Raw genomic sequence first — 19,311 nt, 5'->3', positions numbered from 1 at the left:
CAAGTGTCAAAAACTGTTATGTACCAACAGTTGGCATAGCATGTCAGGTCAGACTAATAATCTTCTTTACTTTGATCAAATAGTTCCTAATTTAAATCTAAAATCTAAACGGCTATTTTAGACTCTTTTATCCAGGGTCCTTATGTGTCTGGAACTGGCTTTAGCAGTTGAGCAGCCCAGTGTCCGGCCACAGAGCTGTGTTCGGCGTCACCCCCAGCTCTCTCCTGTCATTTCATTGTCGGGTTGCTGCTGTCTGCTAGCTAATAAAGGCAAAAATGCCCCAGAAATAATAATCAAAAAATGTAGCATTTGAGAAAATTGGCTTATTTTGTAAAATGAAAAAGATGATTTTGTAGAAAAACACATTGATATTTCTCCATGGAAGATATTGAACATATTGGGACAGAAGCACTAGTTTTGAAAAAAATCGAACATTACCCAGCCCTATGAACACACTCGCAGTACCTGTAAGCTGTAAGTCATTTAGTATACACAGCATGTAAGCAGTGTCAAGACACTGTCAAGTATAATTGATGTCTGATGTCACAGTTCTGGCATTTCATGTACCAATTTACACACATTCATGTCATGATGGTTCATATGAGCAGGGCAGTGACCTCCGTTTTAATCCAATGGCTTCCCCAGGCTCCAGATCCTAACCTAATGGACGACCCTTGCACTGAGGATGAACAGGAAGCTTGCAGCCTGACTGTGTGGCCGAAAACATCTAATGTAAATTCATCAGGCTATTTAATCAGCATAAAGCAAAAGCATGGCGTTTCCAGGGCCTTCTTGAAACCAGGCCTCAAAGAGTTCAGCCTGTCCTGCAGGCAAAGGGGTTCCTTCTTGTGAATGGCCAGCCATGGCTAATTAAAGGGCTGCAGTGTATAAATGATGTGTATTCTGGAATGATCTACTAGGAATGAAATACTTAATCGCTGTATCAGTAAAGTGTTCTTTTTCTTTTCCTTCTCTCTCTTACAGGTCTTCATGTCAAGGAGACCGAGGATAATGAGGCAGTGGTTTCCACGGTGATAGACCTCCACAGACTGATAAAAACCAAACACCTTCCAGCTGTGCAGGGCTGGGTTCAGGTTGGTACAAACACGCAGGGCTCAAATATGTAGTGGTAATAAATTACCACATTGAAGCATGTGGATCGAAGTTAGCATACAAGATGAGAGGACAACCTACAATTTACTAATGCTAATGCTACCATGCTATCACTCCTCTTGCTACTCTTGCTGTTATGACTTTAGAACCCTAATTCAGTTATATTCTGCAAATAAATGCTTTGATACAACCCATCTGCGTCTTTCTGTCTTATCTTATTTCTCATTGGTTGTTGAGGAAAGCCTCATATCTGTCCAACTCTCTCAGAAACAGGTTTGCCTGTCTTACCTGTCTGTCTGTGTGTGTAGGTCTTCACCAAGTCAGGAGCTGAGCAGCAGCTGTTAAGGAGAGCGCTGGACCTGAAGAGGTCTTTAGAAGCTGCCCTGCAGAAACACAAAGAGCTTCACATTGATTACAAGACCAGGGTCCGCAAAGTGGTGAGTTACATACACCTTTACATTCTAACTTGTAGTTGAGCGGATTCAAGGTACATCAAGCAGTCTGCCTGGGCATTTACCTCACTAACACATGACAAATGGAGGACGAGGTTCCCACTTCATGTTCATTTGCAAAATGGAAAAATGTGTAAACAAGTATGAAAATGTTATCTTTTGAAAACCATGTACTTCAAAGTGGAGGAAAAAATTGCCACTGTTGAAATGAATAATGGTAACACTAGATTTACTCTGAGACATGTTAATAAAGGTTAAAGTTGAGTAGTTACTCATGCAAGTTAGAGCATGGCCAGCAGATGGCAGCATCCTACTACAAATCAAGTGGGACAGCATCACTATACACTAACGGTACAGATGTTCCATTTACAGAGGGGTGATTTAGAAAGGACAGCTATAGAGGAGTGATGTGTTGATAACCGGGTCCCTCTCTGTCTGATTCACCCTGAAAAATCACAAAGTACTACATCAGCTGACTGGTCATTCTCTCGAAATTCCCATCTCAAGTGGTCACAGCCTTCGTTTCTTTATAGTAGAACAGTGATTCTTAAACCAAAACACATTTTGAAATAAGTGAAATTACTACTGAAACTTTTGCTTTGTGTTTGGAGAGAGAAGCTCAGACTTTCTGAATGGAGCCTTACACAAGCAGAGTTTTCTATCTGCCATTGTCATCTATTCCCTTTTAAAATGTCTTCTTTATTACATTGGGAGAAGTACAACATTTAAGTCCAAATTGGAACTTTGTCAGGTACAGAGGAATCAAACAGACTTACTGTAGGTGTGTGTCACTGAAGAAATAGTCTTTGTCTGGTCTACAACCAACTGGGTTTACGCACACCTCCAATTTCAGGTCTTGATTTATACCAACGGTAAATGGTAAATGGACTGTACTTGTATAGCACCTTTCTAGTCTTCCGACCACTCAAAGCGCTTCACACTACATATCATGTTCACCCACTGATGGCAGAACAGCTCTTCAGTCCAAAGAAACTAACTCGCACACTTCGACGTGCGGGCTGGGGGAAGCTGGGATCGAACCGATTAGTGGACGACCCGCTCTACCTCTAAGCCACAGCCGTACATCAGATATTTTTCAGTTCAGTTTTATTTATATAGCGCCAATTCAGAACAGAACTTGTCTCATTGCACTTGTCCTATAGTGAATCCAAACTCTCATAGCAGGTCAGAAAGAGCATACATGTGTAAAATATCACTAAGAAGACAAGAAGACACCATCTAGTGGCCAGTGAAAGAACTGCAGCTTCAAACGCTTGTCCCCACTCAGAGTGGTGCTTACGTGGAACCAGGCAGGCAGTCTTTAAACTGTGGAAAACTGGAAAATGGCAAGTCTGCTCACATTGAAGTCCACTTAAGACTATTACTGAGCTGCCACAAGGCATGTCTTGAACTATTTCAGCATTATAAAGTGTTCAGGCTGGAAGTGATAATAAAATAATTTAATTTGACCTCTTTACTTAACATAAGTAAAAAGTAATTAAAAAAAATCAAATCCCATTGCAAGTTTACTATTTTTATTATGTGCTATACACTTAAACACCCCATTATTCTAAAAAGTGTCCTCTTCCTGTTTTCTGTTCATTCCTGCATTTCCGTGGGCTCCCAGTGGGAAGCATCATAATAGAGACAGAGAGAGGGAGGATGGAAATATTAATAGTGAAGACATTTGGGAGAGGTGAGATAGCAAGGCACAGCCATAATGCATAATGCATCAGAGACAGAGAGAAGGAATTGGGGAGCAAGTGGGAGGATGTACCTATTCATTCACTTCTCTGCCACTAATGTGCCCCATGGCTTGACAGCTGATGTGTCTATCTGGCTGCCTCTATATCTAGCTTAGCATCGTCATTCTGCTGTTGTTTGAGCCGGCCCAAAATGGAGGCATCTAACCAGGCCAGTGTTGTCATAATAGCTTGTCATTTGGAAAGCTTTTCACTCAAAGTAATGACTTATTTGAGATGGTTTAGTTGGTGCTGAAGTGTCTGTGTTTTAGGGATGGGATACTTACAGTGCTGAGAGATAGAAAAAATCCAAGAGCAATGGATAGCGGCCTGCAGTTTCAGGTTTTAGAGGACCAGTGAATGCAAACTGCTGTATGCGTTTGGGAAAAAAAGGCATAAAAGTTGTAGCGTGTGAATCCATCTTTAGCTGAACAGAGCTGCAGAGTGACAGTGACAGAGCGCCGGGCGTCTCGCTCTGCCTGGTTATCACTGTCAGGGACCAGTCTGCTGCACCAGCAGGCCCAGCACTGTGATAACCACACAACTTACAGCCCCTTTATCATAATTAGCTTTTCCTTTTTAGCCTTAAAAGGCCTTCCATTACTAGGTCCTTCTCTATCGGGCCGCTGACACACCACACGATTGGTTTCTCTCTCAACGGGCCTCTCAATATAGTCTCCCATAACGCGGGAGCTGGAGAGCGAGGAGAGGAGTGTTATGGAGGCAGATAGAGATGCGTGTTTATTGAGTGAAAGAATAAGACAGAGGGAGTGTTGACTGGAGAAGCATCTACATGAAGTTGGAAGACTATTGAAAATAGAAATGCACAAGGCCTTTTTTTTCATGGCTGACTGTTCAGTGCGTGAATATCTGAGTGTTTGGTGTTAGCTAAATAAAACTAACATATAGCATGTCAACAAGGGTACAAGGCGGTCAACACGGCGGAAAACATAGTTTTCAAACTAAAACGGCGTCAGCAGCGTTTTCAGAAGTGTCCGTTTTAGGGGTTCCAAAACGCCTGAGTAGTGTGGATGCTAGGTGTAAGTGTGGCAAAAGTTATGCGTTTTAAAAAGAGAACGTATCAGTGTGGATGTAGCTAAGGGATGGCTGTGCCTAAAAGAGCACACAATTCTGACACCCTCTGCTTCTGGCATGTTGCTAACATCCTGGGGAAAATGAGATGATATGATATGAGCGTTCATTAGCTGTGAGACACAGAGAACCAGCAGAGGATGGGGCCACTCTGGCCAACCTGCCAGAAGTCTGTGTGAAGGGCAGCTGGCCAACATCAGCCAGCCCCTGATGTTCTGGAGGGAATGGTTTGGGCTGCTGTCTATGGGGTTATCGCTCATATACTCCATTCAGTCTACCGTTTCTGCCTAGGTAGGGTTGTAAGAAGCGGTGTGAGGTAACAAGGGTGGATCCACTGAAGTTGCAAGTTGCTTTTATGCCTCCAGCTTCTGCTGGACTGGATGTTGTTGCATTGAGCTATTAGCTTGTATGTATCAATATCTTGTAAGGTATCCCTTGGTAAAATTGTACTCACAAGGTGTGAGGTTACAGCAGCCAGTACTGTACTGTGGAGATTATCTGTTGGTAGCGACACAGTGTACTAATCCGATATTAGGGCTCTCTTTTTCCCAAATTCCAAATCTGTGTAATGTTCTCTCTGTGTTCAGCTCATTGGGATGATGTTTTTGACAGATAGCATGAGGCCAGGGATTGCTGTGGCACTAAAAATGTCAGTGGCCCGCTGCGACTGAAGAAATGTATCTGATAGGTGACACAAGTTGACAAAGAAACTGTATTTAATGTGGATCATTTAGATTCTGGCAGATTGGTATCAGTGCTCACTGTTGGCACAGCTGCTGAGCTCACAGGATACAAACATTGGCACTGCTGACACGTCGTACGACCTAATTTGTTTGGAGCATGCTGAGACCTTTAGTTAGTAAAACTATTTTGTATCTTAAGGAAAGCTTTTCTGTAATAACACTTTTCACAGTGTCAGGAAACAGGCAGCTTTCATAGTGTCTTCTCCAGCTGTTTCATACTTTTTGGAATAGTGAATATGTTTGAACAAAGTTTTCAGTAAGAGCTATGACCAAGAGAATCCCATATGCATCCGTTGAGTGCTACTAACTGAAAACGGGGGATTGTGTTTAGGAAAGGATAAGACATGCAGACTTATTTGAACATATCTGTTTTTAAGAGTGTATTCAGTCACTCCGTGCTCCATTCATACAGGCCCAGGCCTTGTTTACTGCTGATAACCCATCTTATCACAGCACAATGGATGTGGCCGCCTGTTTCTCACTGAGATAAACAAAGAAAGACTATCCCTCTATTTCTCTCATCCAACACTCCCTCCTTTTCATTTGTACATTAATTCTCTGAATGTGTCTCCTTCTCTCAGTTGTACACCAGTAATATGTTTTTCTCTTGCTCTCTGTTCCTCTATTTCGCTCTCATTATGCGTTATGTTCATAGGGAGTCTTGGTGCTGTTTATTGCACCTCAAAAAATTGGTTGATCAGTTAGTCTTTCATTAATGGAGTAAAAAAGGAAGTATGGAAATACATGTAGAGAATAAAACTGTAAAGGTAATTGCAAGGAGCAAAGAATTTAAACGTTCTGTATATGAGATTCTGAACATTAAAGGTGGGGTCTGCGATTCTGGAGAACTCCAGTACCATGATATAGAGCAACAACAACACAACACAGCGAGTAATGTAACTAACGTTAGCTAGGTTGTGGGTTAGCAGCTGTCCCTACAGCTGCTGCTGCGAAGCTAACAGCCAGAGAGGACGAGACGCTTTCCCAGAGCCAGCACAGCAGCTCCAGACAGCGACGCTCACAACTCTCCTGCTGCTACAGCTAACATCACAACAGCAGCACAGCTTGGCAAACTAGAAAGTTAGCTGAATGTCCGTGGGCAAGTCCTTTAACGTCACCTGACACACACATCATGGCTGGAACAGTGTTTGTTTGTTTCCCATTCACAGAGCCAGGGCTGAGTACAAACACCGGAGGGTTTTTCAGCGCACACACTGAGCGGACAGCTAGCGGACAGAGAGGAGACCTTTTTAATATAGTATGCTATATAAAGACATAGTGGAGTAATGGCGTCCTGAGCAGAGGATGACGTCACACCCCTCTGCCTGTTCTCTGATTATACAGCCGGTCCGGCCGCGTGTGCGTGTTAGTGCACGTGAGTGGTTAAACAAAAAGGATCTTACTGTTTAACAAAAAGGTCCATCTCTATAGGGATCCTTTTCCATAATGTTGCATTTTTAGTGGACGTACGCTACTTTGACGGGCCATAATGTAAAAACATGGAAACGTTATGCTGTAGGCCCACATCCAATATGAGTGACTAACCTTGCCTGAGAAACAGGTCAGCAAACAAATAAATGGAGGAATATAGGGATGCACCCATCTGATCCTGTGGATCAGGAGTGCTGAGTGGCGAAACTGACCTTATTAAGCGGAGCAGGAATCGACCAGACGTGACCAGTCCACATTAAATACAGTTTCTTCATCACTATCATTATAATTATCATGGCAGACTACCGACTCAGTTTTTGGCTCCACAGAAATCCCTGGAATCATGTTAACTTGCATACAAATGACCCCAATGAGCTCCATGTATTGAAGTACACAGAATTTAAATTTGGGGAAAAGAGAGCAGTGGTGTCAGAGCGGTACTTGGTATGTGCGGATACCTTGAGTTGAGGTGTCGGAATCAGGAGGGAGAAGTCTGATTGCTGCATCTCGAGATGAATAAACATGAATTATGCTCAGACATGCTAAGAATAGCGCTAGCATGTCTTTATTGTTAAACTTTACAGGTTAAATCACACATTGACATGTTAAAATTGTGGGGGGAGAAGCTGTGACGGAACCGGCACATTTTTTATACCATGTCATTGTTTTTCTGACTGACACTGTTGTCCTTCACCTCCCTTTTGACCAGTTAGTTTTTAAAATGAGAGACTGTAGTGTCATCATGTGGCTAACATAAGTGGATGGAATCAAAATAATAATGTGAAAGGAGATGGTTTCCAAATGGGAACTGATGGATCCACTGGGACTGACATGGGGTGTGTGTTTGCGTCTTGGTTGGGGGGGGCTGCACCTTTTTCGGGACATTCCAGGTGTCCTCACAGAGATTTCAGAGGTCCCCAGTAAAATGAAGAATAGCACTGTGTAATTTCACTTTGGCAGTGGGCGAGAGTGTATGATAATGACTGTTTTGATCACAGATTGAGACCGGCTGGGAGGGGGAACTGAACTAGACGCTTGAGAATAAGCTCGTTGACAGGGAAAGGTTTGGGAAGCTCTGGGCTGGCTAATAGACCTGCCAGGCTAGGTTAGCGAAATAAAGATGTCACCCTATACATCATATAAGCTGACTGCTCCCCAGAGACAAAGGGTGCGTCTATGCGTGCGTTTGGGGGTGTTGGGGGTGGAGGAGTATAATGGGGTAAAGCAGCAGAGAAGAAGCTATGGAGCGAGAGCAAGGGGAGTGGAAAGCTTTTTTCTCATTAGTGGGGGATCCCTTGGGATCCTTTCTAGGTAGTAATGAATGAGTGCATGGTGGTAATAGAGATGTGGGATGTTGTGGCAAATGAAGCCCTGAACAGGTCAGACTCCACTGGAGGCTTTAGGCCTAATTAGTTTGTAAATATGTTGAAATCAATCAGTGGCAGTGGACTTCCACTCCCTTCAGCAGAACAAATATAAAAAGATAATATATTGTAACAGTGGTACTGATGAACACTGGGTCAGATTGGTTTGTAAGTGAATAAAATGAATAATTGAGTAACTCAGAGTTTTGAGGGTAAAGAGTTGAGGGTATTGGCCTCCTAAACAGAGCAAGTCGTTTGTCCAAAGGAGGTTTTACAAATGGGCACCTTGCTGATAGCTGCACCTCGAGCCAGAAACTCCGAAAGGTTTGGCCATGCTATTAAGTCCGTTAGGAGCCTGGTTATGTAGGCCTTAATAGATAAGTCTGATATTTGCAATTTTAATGAAACGATCAAAACTGTGTATATCTAGTTTTTTGAGAACATTGCAGTAGTGAGATCTTGTTGGCTTCCTTTCCAAAAGTTTAATTCCACGATTCTATATCGTCTTTAGAGGCTTGATTATTGTAGATGCTATGTGAAATCATGGAATGCTAAATGAATGCACAGTAAGCTCGCTTTTGCATCGTTTCTCACATTTTTACACGTTTGTGATTAAAATCAGGAACTATCTGATCATCAAAGAATAAGTAGACAAGACTATGAGTCTGACCGGACGATGGCAGCTTTCCTTACCTGACAGTTTTCAGTCCTCAGTACTGTGGACGTATTTTGGCTGGTACCAAAAAGTGATTGAGGTACATTACATGCAGTAAATTCCACACACAGGTTCTTTACCCAGTCCCCTTAACCTTTCAAGTTAGTCATCTATTGCTGGCCACTAAGTTCTGGATTGACCTTCCCTTCCAACACTTTCCCAGTCAGGTTAGGTATTTGAACTCCGTAGCAATCACTGGAATGTTTTTAGGTGTCCCACAGGACACCCGTCCTCTGTTAAAATGGCACAATATCAGGTTTGGTGTAAAAGAAAAATCACGAAGATCACGTAGTAACCAGTAACACAGTGTCCATAGTCCAGTCTTCAGTTACACCCTAACTCCTCATATCTGTTTGAGCGAGTGTGTGTAATATTCTCAGGAAGATGACTGTGTTTATAAGTGCATTTGTGTATAATGTGTTCATTAAGCTAACTGTTTCTCACTTGCTCTCTCAAGGGAAATGTCTTGTGATAATGGTGGCATTAGAGATACTCAGTATTCCCAAAAGACATTTTCCATTTCAGCCTTAAATGTAGAGTGAAATAATCTAGTCACTGAGTGTGTGTGTGTGTGTGTGTGTGTGTGTGTGTAGCCAGGTGGAGAGCCATATTAACTTGTCAGGGGAGACAATGGAGACATCTCTTACGACTTCTTGTGTTCTCCTCCTTTCTCCCTCTGCTTTCACTTCCACCTCCTCTCACTCCTTTTCTCCTCCTCTGTGTGAGTGTGTGTGATGGTTAACCTGCCTCCCTCCCCTCTCTGCCATACACCTGACTTATGGCTGTGCAGTAATAATTTGCCAGACCTTGGCAGGCTGAGTGTACATTAGCATATAAATAGCAGATGCACTGAGTGCCCATCACAGTCGACTACATTTAATTTTTGGTTTATAAGATTGAATGGGTTTTTAAACGCAGCGCCATCAAACTTGCCAAGAGACAAATGAAGTCAGGGGAGCAGTTGTCCGAGGCGGCGCCCTCACATCATTTTTATAAAGGATAAGAGTCTTATTTAAGGGAGAGGAGGGAGAGGAGGGGGAGGAGAGAGGGTGAAATGCTATAGAAGCTGAATAAGCAAGACACCTGTGGAAGCAGCAACATACTTTAAGTTCTAATCCTGTTCAGGCATTGATTTTTTTCACCCAGCTGTCAATCTTCTTTTTCCCTGCTGAAGATACATTATATGACCAAAAGTATGTGGACACCCGAACATTACACCCATATGTGAAAATGAACATGCCATTCCAAAACCATGGGAATTAATGTGCTGCTCTAAGAGCCTCCACTCTTTTAGTTTCATGCTGGCTGCGGGGATTTGCTCCCATTCAGACACAAGAGCATTAATGAGGTCCAACACTGATGGGGGTCTCTAAGGTCTGGCTCACAGTCAGAGTTCCAGTTCATCCCAAAGGTGTTTGGATGGGGTTTAGGTCAGGGCTCTGTGCAGGCCACTCAACCAAACTGGGAAAAGGCATTTCTTTACGGAGCTGCTTTGTGCACGGGGGCAGCGGGACATTTTCGGATTCTTATCCTTAAACTCACTCGGCTTACTTTTTTTCTGTGGGGTTTGCTCGTACGAATGTTCCAAGTCAGATTCACCAAACTCTCTTAACTGCACAAAGTTGTCATAAATTGCTCATTTCAGCCTGATTAATGCCATCTGTTCATGAGGAGATTACAAGGCTACATTCTTTATGTTGCATTTTAATTTTCGAATTTGATTTAACATTTGAATATTGTCCACTGTACAACAGAGTATGACTTTGAAAGTTAAATGTCAAACAGCTTTTCCATTTTCATTTTAATATGGTCATAGAACGCCCATACAAGTGTGGAAATGAAAATTGGATTATTGAATAATCATTTTAATTTTTACTCAAATAACACATACATATGTGAACAATTATAATGCTATTGTGGAATAAAAGTTTCATTTTCAAGTTTACATTATCATTTTCAATATAGTCCCCTATAGGCTTCCATATTTAGCAGTGTCAGTTCGGTGATATTAAAGGACCCGAAACAATTAGAAAATATTAATGCTTCAGCTGCCAACAACGTGTCATCAGAGCAGCTCATACATAAAGAAGGAATGGTTTAGGCGACATAGATGTTAGTTAGATGCTAAAAAAATTCTTTCTAAAACACAGTGGCCCATGGCTAATATGAGAGGAGGTCAAGGGGATGGTATAGTATATAGATATTAGAAGAGACATTACTATTACAGCCTACAGGAGGTGATGTTACACTGTACAGTGCAACAGAGGATAATACTGGACAGAGACCTACAGAAAGACCCTGAGGCAGCTGTCGGAGGGAGAGAATTTTCCAACAACTACTGAAATATGTTGCTGTGCCAACATAAGCCAATAGAAATAATAAAATGAAAACTCTCAGTAAATTGGCAAGCCATGATGATAATATGGTGAACACAATATTCATTTTAGATTAATTTTTGTCTTTAAAGCATTACGATTGTTAAGTCAAACAAGTGTCCTCCTGTGAGGAGAGGCAGACTATCTGTACATGGCTCATAAGACAGGTCTGGACCACTCGTGAATTTCATTCATGCCTAAGAGAAAATTCTAAATACGAGAAAAGTAGTGAATGCCACCAATTCTCTTAAATCACTCACTCAGGTGCCACTTAAGAACACATCTGTTCGTAGGAGTGGTTCTTGCAGGAGGCCCATTGCCATGTTGAGACAGGAAAGTGCCAAACACAAACTGTCAACACAAGTTGGAAGCACACTATTGTCTAAATTATCATTGCATGCTGTAGCATTAAGAGTTCCCTTCCTTGGGACTAAATGGATTCTTAAAGGTCCAGTGTGTAACATTTAGGAGGAGCTATTGGCAGAAATGGAATATAATATTTTTAAGTATGTTTTCATTAGTGAATAATCACCTGAAAATAAGAATCGTTGTTTTTGTTTCCTTAGAATGAGCCCTTTATATCTACAGAGGGTGCGGGTCCCCTTCCACGGAGGCCGCCATGTTGCACCGCCATGTTTCTACAATAGCCCTGAATGGACAATAGGGCTGTCAACGAATATTCAAATGATATATATAATCGAATTGTAAAAAAAATCAGACATTCTATTATGAAAATTAACATTCAATTGTGGGGGGGGGGAAGCAGCACTACCGCAGCTGTCTGCCTCGCATTGCACTGAATGCACTGCGTGATGGACAAGAGTCACACAACGTCACTTTCATTGATTGATAATGAAATGTAGGTCAAGCTGAAGCAAGCAAATAATTCAACAAAAAACGTCGTAATGACGGCAGAGAGCTCGCAACCCAACTCAACCCAATCTAAAAAGCCCCGTTTGGAAATACCGTAAAACTTCACCGGTAGAAAGGGTGAAAGCCGAAGGTTACCATAGTTATTTCAACTTGGATTAATTTTGATGAAAAAACATTTTGATTATTTTGATTGGTGGACCCTTACGGAGTAAAGGAATATAAATAATTGAGGAATGGACACATATTCGGACTTTATGGCCGCTTCAAAGGGACGTTAGGGAGGCAACACTTCTTTTTCCGTCTCTCTTGTTTACCGTGCCGGTAAATCTGATTGAATTATTCTTTGGTGCTCATCGTTTCCGTAAAATGAACTTAACTATTGAATTGTGGAGAATCTAACCGATCTAACGATGTGTAGCATGTCCATATTAATAGAAGTTTAGACATGTATATTTGTATGCCTGATCTAAGCAGCTTAGATCTAGCGCAAGCGGGCAATCCGGTGGACTTTAAGAGGTTTTATACATCCAAAGAACTTCTATAAAAACCAGACCTGGCTTCTAATTGAGATTCGGATTTTGGTCAGTAGACGGCAAAACTTTGGAACCTCATGATAAAGTTGTATGCAAGCTATGTAAGCTACAGTTAGCCTACTATTCCAACACTAGCAATCCGAGGGCACATCTCGAAGATATGCACCCAAACCTTATTTGTTTATTTTGTAATGTGTAGGTATATAGATCTTTTAAAAGACATGTTTATGTTGAAACAAATATACCTACAAGTAGTTATGTCTCATTGTATTGGTTTGCCATCTTATGGACATACTGTGCAGAAATAGATATTTGAATAGTTCGAACCTGTGTTTTTTTTTTTTTTTTTGAACGAATAATCGAACGTAAGTTTTGACCAATTTTGACAGCACTAACGGAAACCAAACCAATCACTGGCTCTAGACAGGGCCTTTCGCGTTTTCTGCGAGTTTTGCGACCGCCATAGCTTCTCCTACATGCTTGGAATGGGAGGATGAGGCGAGCGGTATTCAAATGGTTGCAAGCTGCAATTTCACCGCTATTTTGGTTTGTGCTCAACAAGTATTGAGGTTCAGTACGCAGCCCTACGCACAGAGTTGCTAAGCATGGACTGGAGCATGTAACAGAATTTTTCTGCTCTTTGGAGCAGCCTACATGTGGTGTTGCCTTGTTCAGCCATCCAATACAGACTTCACATATTTTGTGTTAAGTTCTAAGCATGCACTCTTCTTTTTAAACAGCTCTTGTTTAAGATATGATAAACATTACAAGATCATGACTACTTTCAGTTTTGTTGAACTTTTTAGTGACTATTGTTCATATGAGTAGCAGAGTGGCTCAGTGGTTAGCAGTGCCACCTCACAGCAAGAGGGTTCTGCATTCCAATCACAGCAATAGCAACATTCTTTTCTGCGTGGAGCTGAATGTTTGTCTTGTGTAAGTGTCCTAATTTTTCCTCAGGAGTGATTTTGAACATGAATGCGTTTGTCTTCGTGGGTTGGCTGTGACCCACCGGCCTGTCCAGGGAGTAAGTTTCCCTGTCTTTCACCCAAGGCAAAATGTTTTCTTCATGACTTGAATGGAATCAGCAGCTCTTGGGCATTTTCTCTCCATTATCACTACTTTCTATTAGTGGAAGCATATTCTGTGCTGTGCCCACTACAGGCCCCTGTATACTGTGAAGTGTACTGAACACTGTGCTCTGGCTGTAGGAAACACAACTTTTTGATGCACGTCGTACAAACTAGTTTGTGTGAAGCATACTGTTGTCTTTACCCGAAATGTCAGGATTTGCTGCTTTTCTATGACTGTAAATTCAGTATCTTTGGGTTTTAGACTGTTAGTTGGATAAAACAAGCTAATTAAAGATGTCACCTTGGGCTCTTGAAAAACTGTAGCATTTTTCACAACTTTATCACATTTTAAAGACATAATGATTATTGGGAAAATAACTGTTTATTAAAATAATACTTGTTAGTTGCAGCCTCAACCCACTACCATTCCCCTGGTCTTCCTGATGTTTAGTTGAAGATGGTTGTCCATTGAAGCTGTATTGTTCCACTTTCAACAGATCTCTTCTTTATTTGGTTGTTAAAGAACTACTTATTTTCTTTTTTTTTTTATTATCTTTGATTAAACATTGCCATTGCAGTAACACATAGCCCTACTTTACTTAAACAACTTTATTTATTCTGCTCTGTACAGGAACTATTTTTATATCCATCTGGGCCTGTTTTTAATGTTAAAGTTAGCAATATTTGTTTTGTCTTTCCTATTACAGTGACTCATGGCCCTGCTTTACTTTAACCATCACTTCTAATTTGTCTGGTAAATCTTGAGTTTCAGTTAAAGAAGCAGTTTTTATCTCCTGTGAGGAGCTCTGCGCTGCTGTGTGATTTTCCCCTCGTGTGTGTCCCACAGAATAAACTAAACTCTGTTAAAATGCAAAGCAGCCCCCCATGCAGCCACGTGGGGGAATAGAGGCCATATTTTAGCCGTGCTTCCCGTCAGCAAAATGTTTCTGGAGGAAAGCTAATTCTACTGTGAGACTTACAGCTCTGCCAGGCCGGACGACAGCACTCGATGCTATCAGGATTAAATTAAGGTGAATTAGAGACAAAGAGGCAGAAAGAGGGGGAAAAGGGATGATGTTAGGGCAGGATTTTCCTCCAGCTGGGTGATCACTTCTTAGTCTTAGATCATTGATCAGAGCAGAATAAACCAGCCGGGATTAAAGTAGACAAGCACAAAACCTATAGAGACTATATCTGTGTGTATATGTGCGTATACGTGTGCTGTGTGTGAATCCATTGTACTGTGAGGATGAATAAGTGTAGCAGTGGAGTGGAGTAATAGAGAAAGTTTGCTTTAGTGTTTAAAATGTTACACTTCTGTTTAACAGCATTCTCTCAGCTTTTCTTTGGGAAATAAATAAGATCAAGTCTCAGTATCTCACACTTGAGGTTCGCTCTGTGCAACATGCAACATCTTTTCTTAGATTAAAAAGATCTTTTGTAGTAATAACAGCTCTGTTTTTATCAGTCAGAGGAATTTTACCCTACTACCTTTTGCTTTATGCAGCGTTACATTTCACACAGATAGAAGTCACTTTTTTTTAAATGGTAAAAGTGGAATTCACTTTTTTATTTTGCGATAACTTGAGTGTATATCAATGTACTTTACATTGCCTTACATTGGAAGCAATACTTTTACAATCATATTCAAACATTTGACCCTGTACTGTTTGAATATGATTGTTTGCACTGCTGCCTCACTGTCCTGCATTTGAACCTGCTAGCCAGCTGGAGACTTTCTTTGTGGAATTTTCATGTTCTAGGGCAGCACAGTCATGCAGTAGTAGTTTGTGGTTCAATCTTCCTTGGAGCACTTGGAGTTCAGTGGTGCGTCAAAGCGAATGAATTCCAATTCAGGGTCGTAGTTAGAAAAATCCTTCAGGAAAGAAAGGGGTTCTCTTGACCGTCGCCTCCGTCTATGATCCGCTAGGGTTTGTGGCCCCCCTCATACTAATTGGCCAACAGATCCTTCAGGTGCTATGTAAAGTATGTTGGGACGAAGATCTCTCCGAGGACATTCTGGCACAATGGGAGTCATGGCTTAAAGGTTTGCCTCACTTGGCAGCCCTAAAAGGTTTTAAGAAGCCACCTTCCACCAAGCTTCAGCGAGGTCATGCGATACAAGCTTTACAACTTTTCAGATGCAAGTTTCAATGGATATGGTGCATGTTCGTATCTCTGAGCAATAAGTGAAACAGGATAGATCAGCTGCTCACTCTTCATGGGGAAGGCAAGAGTAGCCCCTATCAAACTAACGACTATCCTAAGACTTGCTGTGACATCAGGCCGCATCGGTGATATCATTAAAAGGGAGCTCGAGATTCAAAACCTGCAAGAGTATTACTGGACTGTCTCAAAGGTGGTCCTTGGCTACATGAACAACGACGCCATGTTTGTAGCCAACTGGATCCAACGCATAAGATCTAGCTCAAACCCTGAACAATGGCGACATGTCGGCACAGAAAATAATCCAGCCGACTATGCCTCAAGAGGGCTGAGTTGTAGTCCAGCTGAAAGAGTCTAACTGGCTAAAAGGACCTGACTTTCTTTGGCAGTGGAATCTTCCACATGAAGAGGAAATGGTGGGAGAAGTAGAAACAACTGATCCAGAGCGTTGCAAAGCAAATGTTCATGCAGTAATCAAGGGACTTCAGCCAAGAACGAATGAAGTAGCTAGTCTTGAAGAAAGAAGAGAAGCGAAAATCTTCATTATCAAGCTCGTGCAAGACATCGCTAAAGACATCCAGAAAACCAAGCGCCAGAAAGGAGACACCCTGAACAAGCACAAGTTAAGCCTTTTGAATGCCTTCTTGGGTCAGAGGACGACTATCCTCATCCTTTGCACCATGACATAACACATCCCACAATACTTCCGAAGAAATCTCATGTGTCAGCCCTGCTTGTCCAACATCATCATGAGTGTTTACACCACCAAGGAAGAGACATGACCATGAACGAGTTGCGTGCAAATGGAATATGGATCTTTGGATGCGGAAATGTGGTCTCCTTGCACATTTACTAGTTCATAAATGTAGGAGATACAGAAGAACAACAGATGTTCAACAAATGGCAGATCTGCTGGAAGAGAGAACTAAGACAGCATATTCTTTTAATTTGAGAGCATGACTTAATGTTTTCAGTTCAGATTTTGTAATGCTTTCCCTCAAAACCCTGCCCTCAGAGTCAAATAAGCCCTGCTTGCACTTAGATTTGCTCTGTTTCTGCTCAAACTGTGTGCAAACTGTCTGAAACTCTTGCACAAATTTCCTGCTTTCCAGCTTCAGCCCTGCTTTTTGCGCTCAGGCTGCTTCTGTGCACTTGCGAAACGTCTGCTCTCAGATTTCTCCTTTGCTCTCGGATTTTTTTTTTGTGCAGTAACTCTGTCAAAATCCCCAACCAGTCGAAAGCCAGGTTTAGTGTTGACCAATGAAATGATCCCTGCCTCGTTGCAGGTGCGTTCGTTTTACTTCTTAGCGCTTCCCATACAGGCGGTTACTCTTTAACCTGGTTCATCCACTCCCGCCCTCCACGTCTTCATTATATATACTTCCCTTGTTTTCTTTAGAATTTTTAGAATAAACTGGTGTAAGTTGTACATACACCAGTGCCCGTACTTTTTACTATAATAGCTAAATACTATGGGAATGTGAAGGTACGTTGAAATCAATAAATCATGCTCTCAAAAAGAACACTCTTGAATAAAGATTGGAAAATAGCAAAGTAGGTAGCAAAATAAGAAAATATAGGCAGAGGGCAGGATCTCTGCAGATACAGACACCGCCACAAACTTCTGGGTCATAAGTGATGATTGAGATGGATTATTTTTGTATGAGTCTATACATACAGATTTTTTTAGGAAAATCCTACTCATTCTGTCTTTAATGAGTGATTTGGCGGGAGTGTACGTGCTGTTGCATAAATGCTCTATGTTCAAGATGCATAATTCATATTTGTTTCCATAATTTCATACAATAAATAAATAATTTATTTCATGTAAAGTTAAAATTTAAATCTGATGTATAGCAGGTAAAAACTGAACGTAGGCGACTAAACAGGTTTCGGCCACTAGTGCATTAGTCCATTGTTTATATTTTCACCTTTCTGTCCCAGAACTAATGTACTCTGTTTGCAGTACCACTACAACGGAATTAGTTGATGGACTGTGTACATTTCAAAAGATGGCTCATGAGGCTCTGCTATATTGAATTCAAAGTTACAAAGTTACAATTTTTGACGTCTGAAGCCAAAGCAGACAGTTAAAAAGACTTTCGAAAGACTTTTAAGGATTTAAGAACCTCTTTTCATGACAAGCAGCCAACAAGGTATTTTGTCCCTCTTGTAGAATGCACTTTGTTTCATGTTCATGCTAGGTGTCATTCTGTATTTTCACGCTTGGTACTGTATAATTCATTGATGTATTTTGTACTATATTCATTCACAAAAATAGTTCTCACGGCGTGATTAAGGCGTGGATGCATCAGAGAAACAAGACGTGTCCAAGCAATTAACGCCTGTTTCTAAGAACCGACCTGTGTCTGCGTGACATGGCTGCGCATAGCAGGGTGGACAGTACAGCCATCACTTTTTATTTGAAATTCTTATTACCATTTAAATGTGGTAAAAAATGTAATATTCAATCCTTAATAGTCTGTACAAATTAAAGTGCAACAGGCTGTGCCTCGTAGACCAGCGAGGAGCGTTCTTAAAATGCTGTATTTGCTGACTTTGTAAAACGCAACTGCCTCATAACTACCCACTCAAATGAGGTTAGCGGAGGTGCCGCAAATGAATGAAACACAGCCTGAATGGATTATACCTGGCAAAATTTGCTCATATGTTGAGGCAAAAATCAGGCGAGACAGGAGAAAAGCACAAACTGCAAGAGCTAGCATGGCTAGCAGGCTAACTACAGCATTCCACAAGTCTTATCAAACACTTTATTGTCATTACCTTCTATTAATGTCTTTGCATTCGCTGCAGCAAAGCAGCATCTCATTCACTCTGGGTAAAGCAAACAAGGCAGGCGTTCCTGACCAGCAGTGAATATCTTTCGCCCAGTTACTCCCAGAAATGAATGGGAAGCAAAATCTTGTGTTGCCACAGCTGTGAGCTACATGGCTTACTTTCAAATCCATTGCTTAATATGAACAAATTGTGTCAGTTCAATTTCGTTTCAACCAGAAAAAAGTGACAGTGCTAGTGGACAGCAGTTGTTTATACTACAGTGGGTGCCTTTTGTAGGCATTCATGTTCACAGATGCAATCAGTGTTTACAGTCCGTGTGGTCATAAACTTTGGACTACATGCAGACGTCCGCAAAGACAATGATTAAATTTACCTCACGTGGACCTGTGGAGCTAAACGGAAGTGGGGAGTGTATTTTGAGCTTCAGTTGACTTGAATTGAGAGTTGGGTGAATTGGAGTCCCTAAATTGCCTTTAGGTCTAAATATAAGTGCAAAGGGCATACGTGGTTATATAAAATGGAAGGATGGAAGCAATGGATACAAGTGTCCTATATAATCAGCAAGACCACCATCAGGGCTGGTTGTTGCATTTTTTGTAATTGGTACCTGACCAATTTATTGAACCATAAATAAACAGCAACCTGCTGTTTTCAGTTAAATATCCAAGTAGGCAATGAGTTAGCAGCTGGCAATTGCTGCTAACAAGCATTCAAGCCAATATTATATTAATACAAACACCTTAGCATCAGTGTTTGTAATAAGTTGTCATGGTTAAGTAATATAGGAGGTAAAGTACTTTTCTATGATGCGTCTAAATTATTTTGTCTACTCCATTTGAG

The 19,311-nt window shown here is 41.4% G+C and overlaps 1 protein-coding gene across 4 annotated transcripts in view; it reads left to right on the top strand.

Moving 5' to 3' along the window:
- The window catches only part of uvssa (UV-stimulated scaffold protein A), a 50,062-nt gene that overhangs the window by 6,616 nt on the left and 24,135 nt on the right, over nucleotides 1–19,311 (top strand). For all 4 annotated transcript variants that reach the window (XM_044206166.1, XM_044206164.1, XM_044206165.1 and 1 more), the window contains 2 exons: nucleotides 985–1,094; nucleotides 1,422–1,550. In XM_044206166.1, coding sequence (XP_044062101.1) covers nucleotides 985–1,094; nucleotides 1,422–1,550 — 239 coding nt within the window. The remainder of the gene's footprint in view (nucleotides 1–984; nucleotides 1,095–1,421; nucleotides 1,551–19,311) is intronic.

The sequence above is a fragment of the Siniperca chuatsi genome, linkage group LG8, assembly GCF_020085105.1.
Source record: "Siniperca chuatsi isolate FFG_IHB_CAS linkage group LG8, ASM2008510v1, whole genome shotgun sequence".
Classification (NCBI taxonomy): Eukaryota; Metazoa; Chordata; class Actinopteri; order Centrarchiformes; family Sinipercidae; genus Siniperca; species Siniperca chuatsi.
The sequence above is the reverse complement of the archived record's forward strand: the minus strand, read 5'-3'. Positions and strand labels throughout refer to the sequence as shown.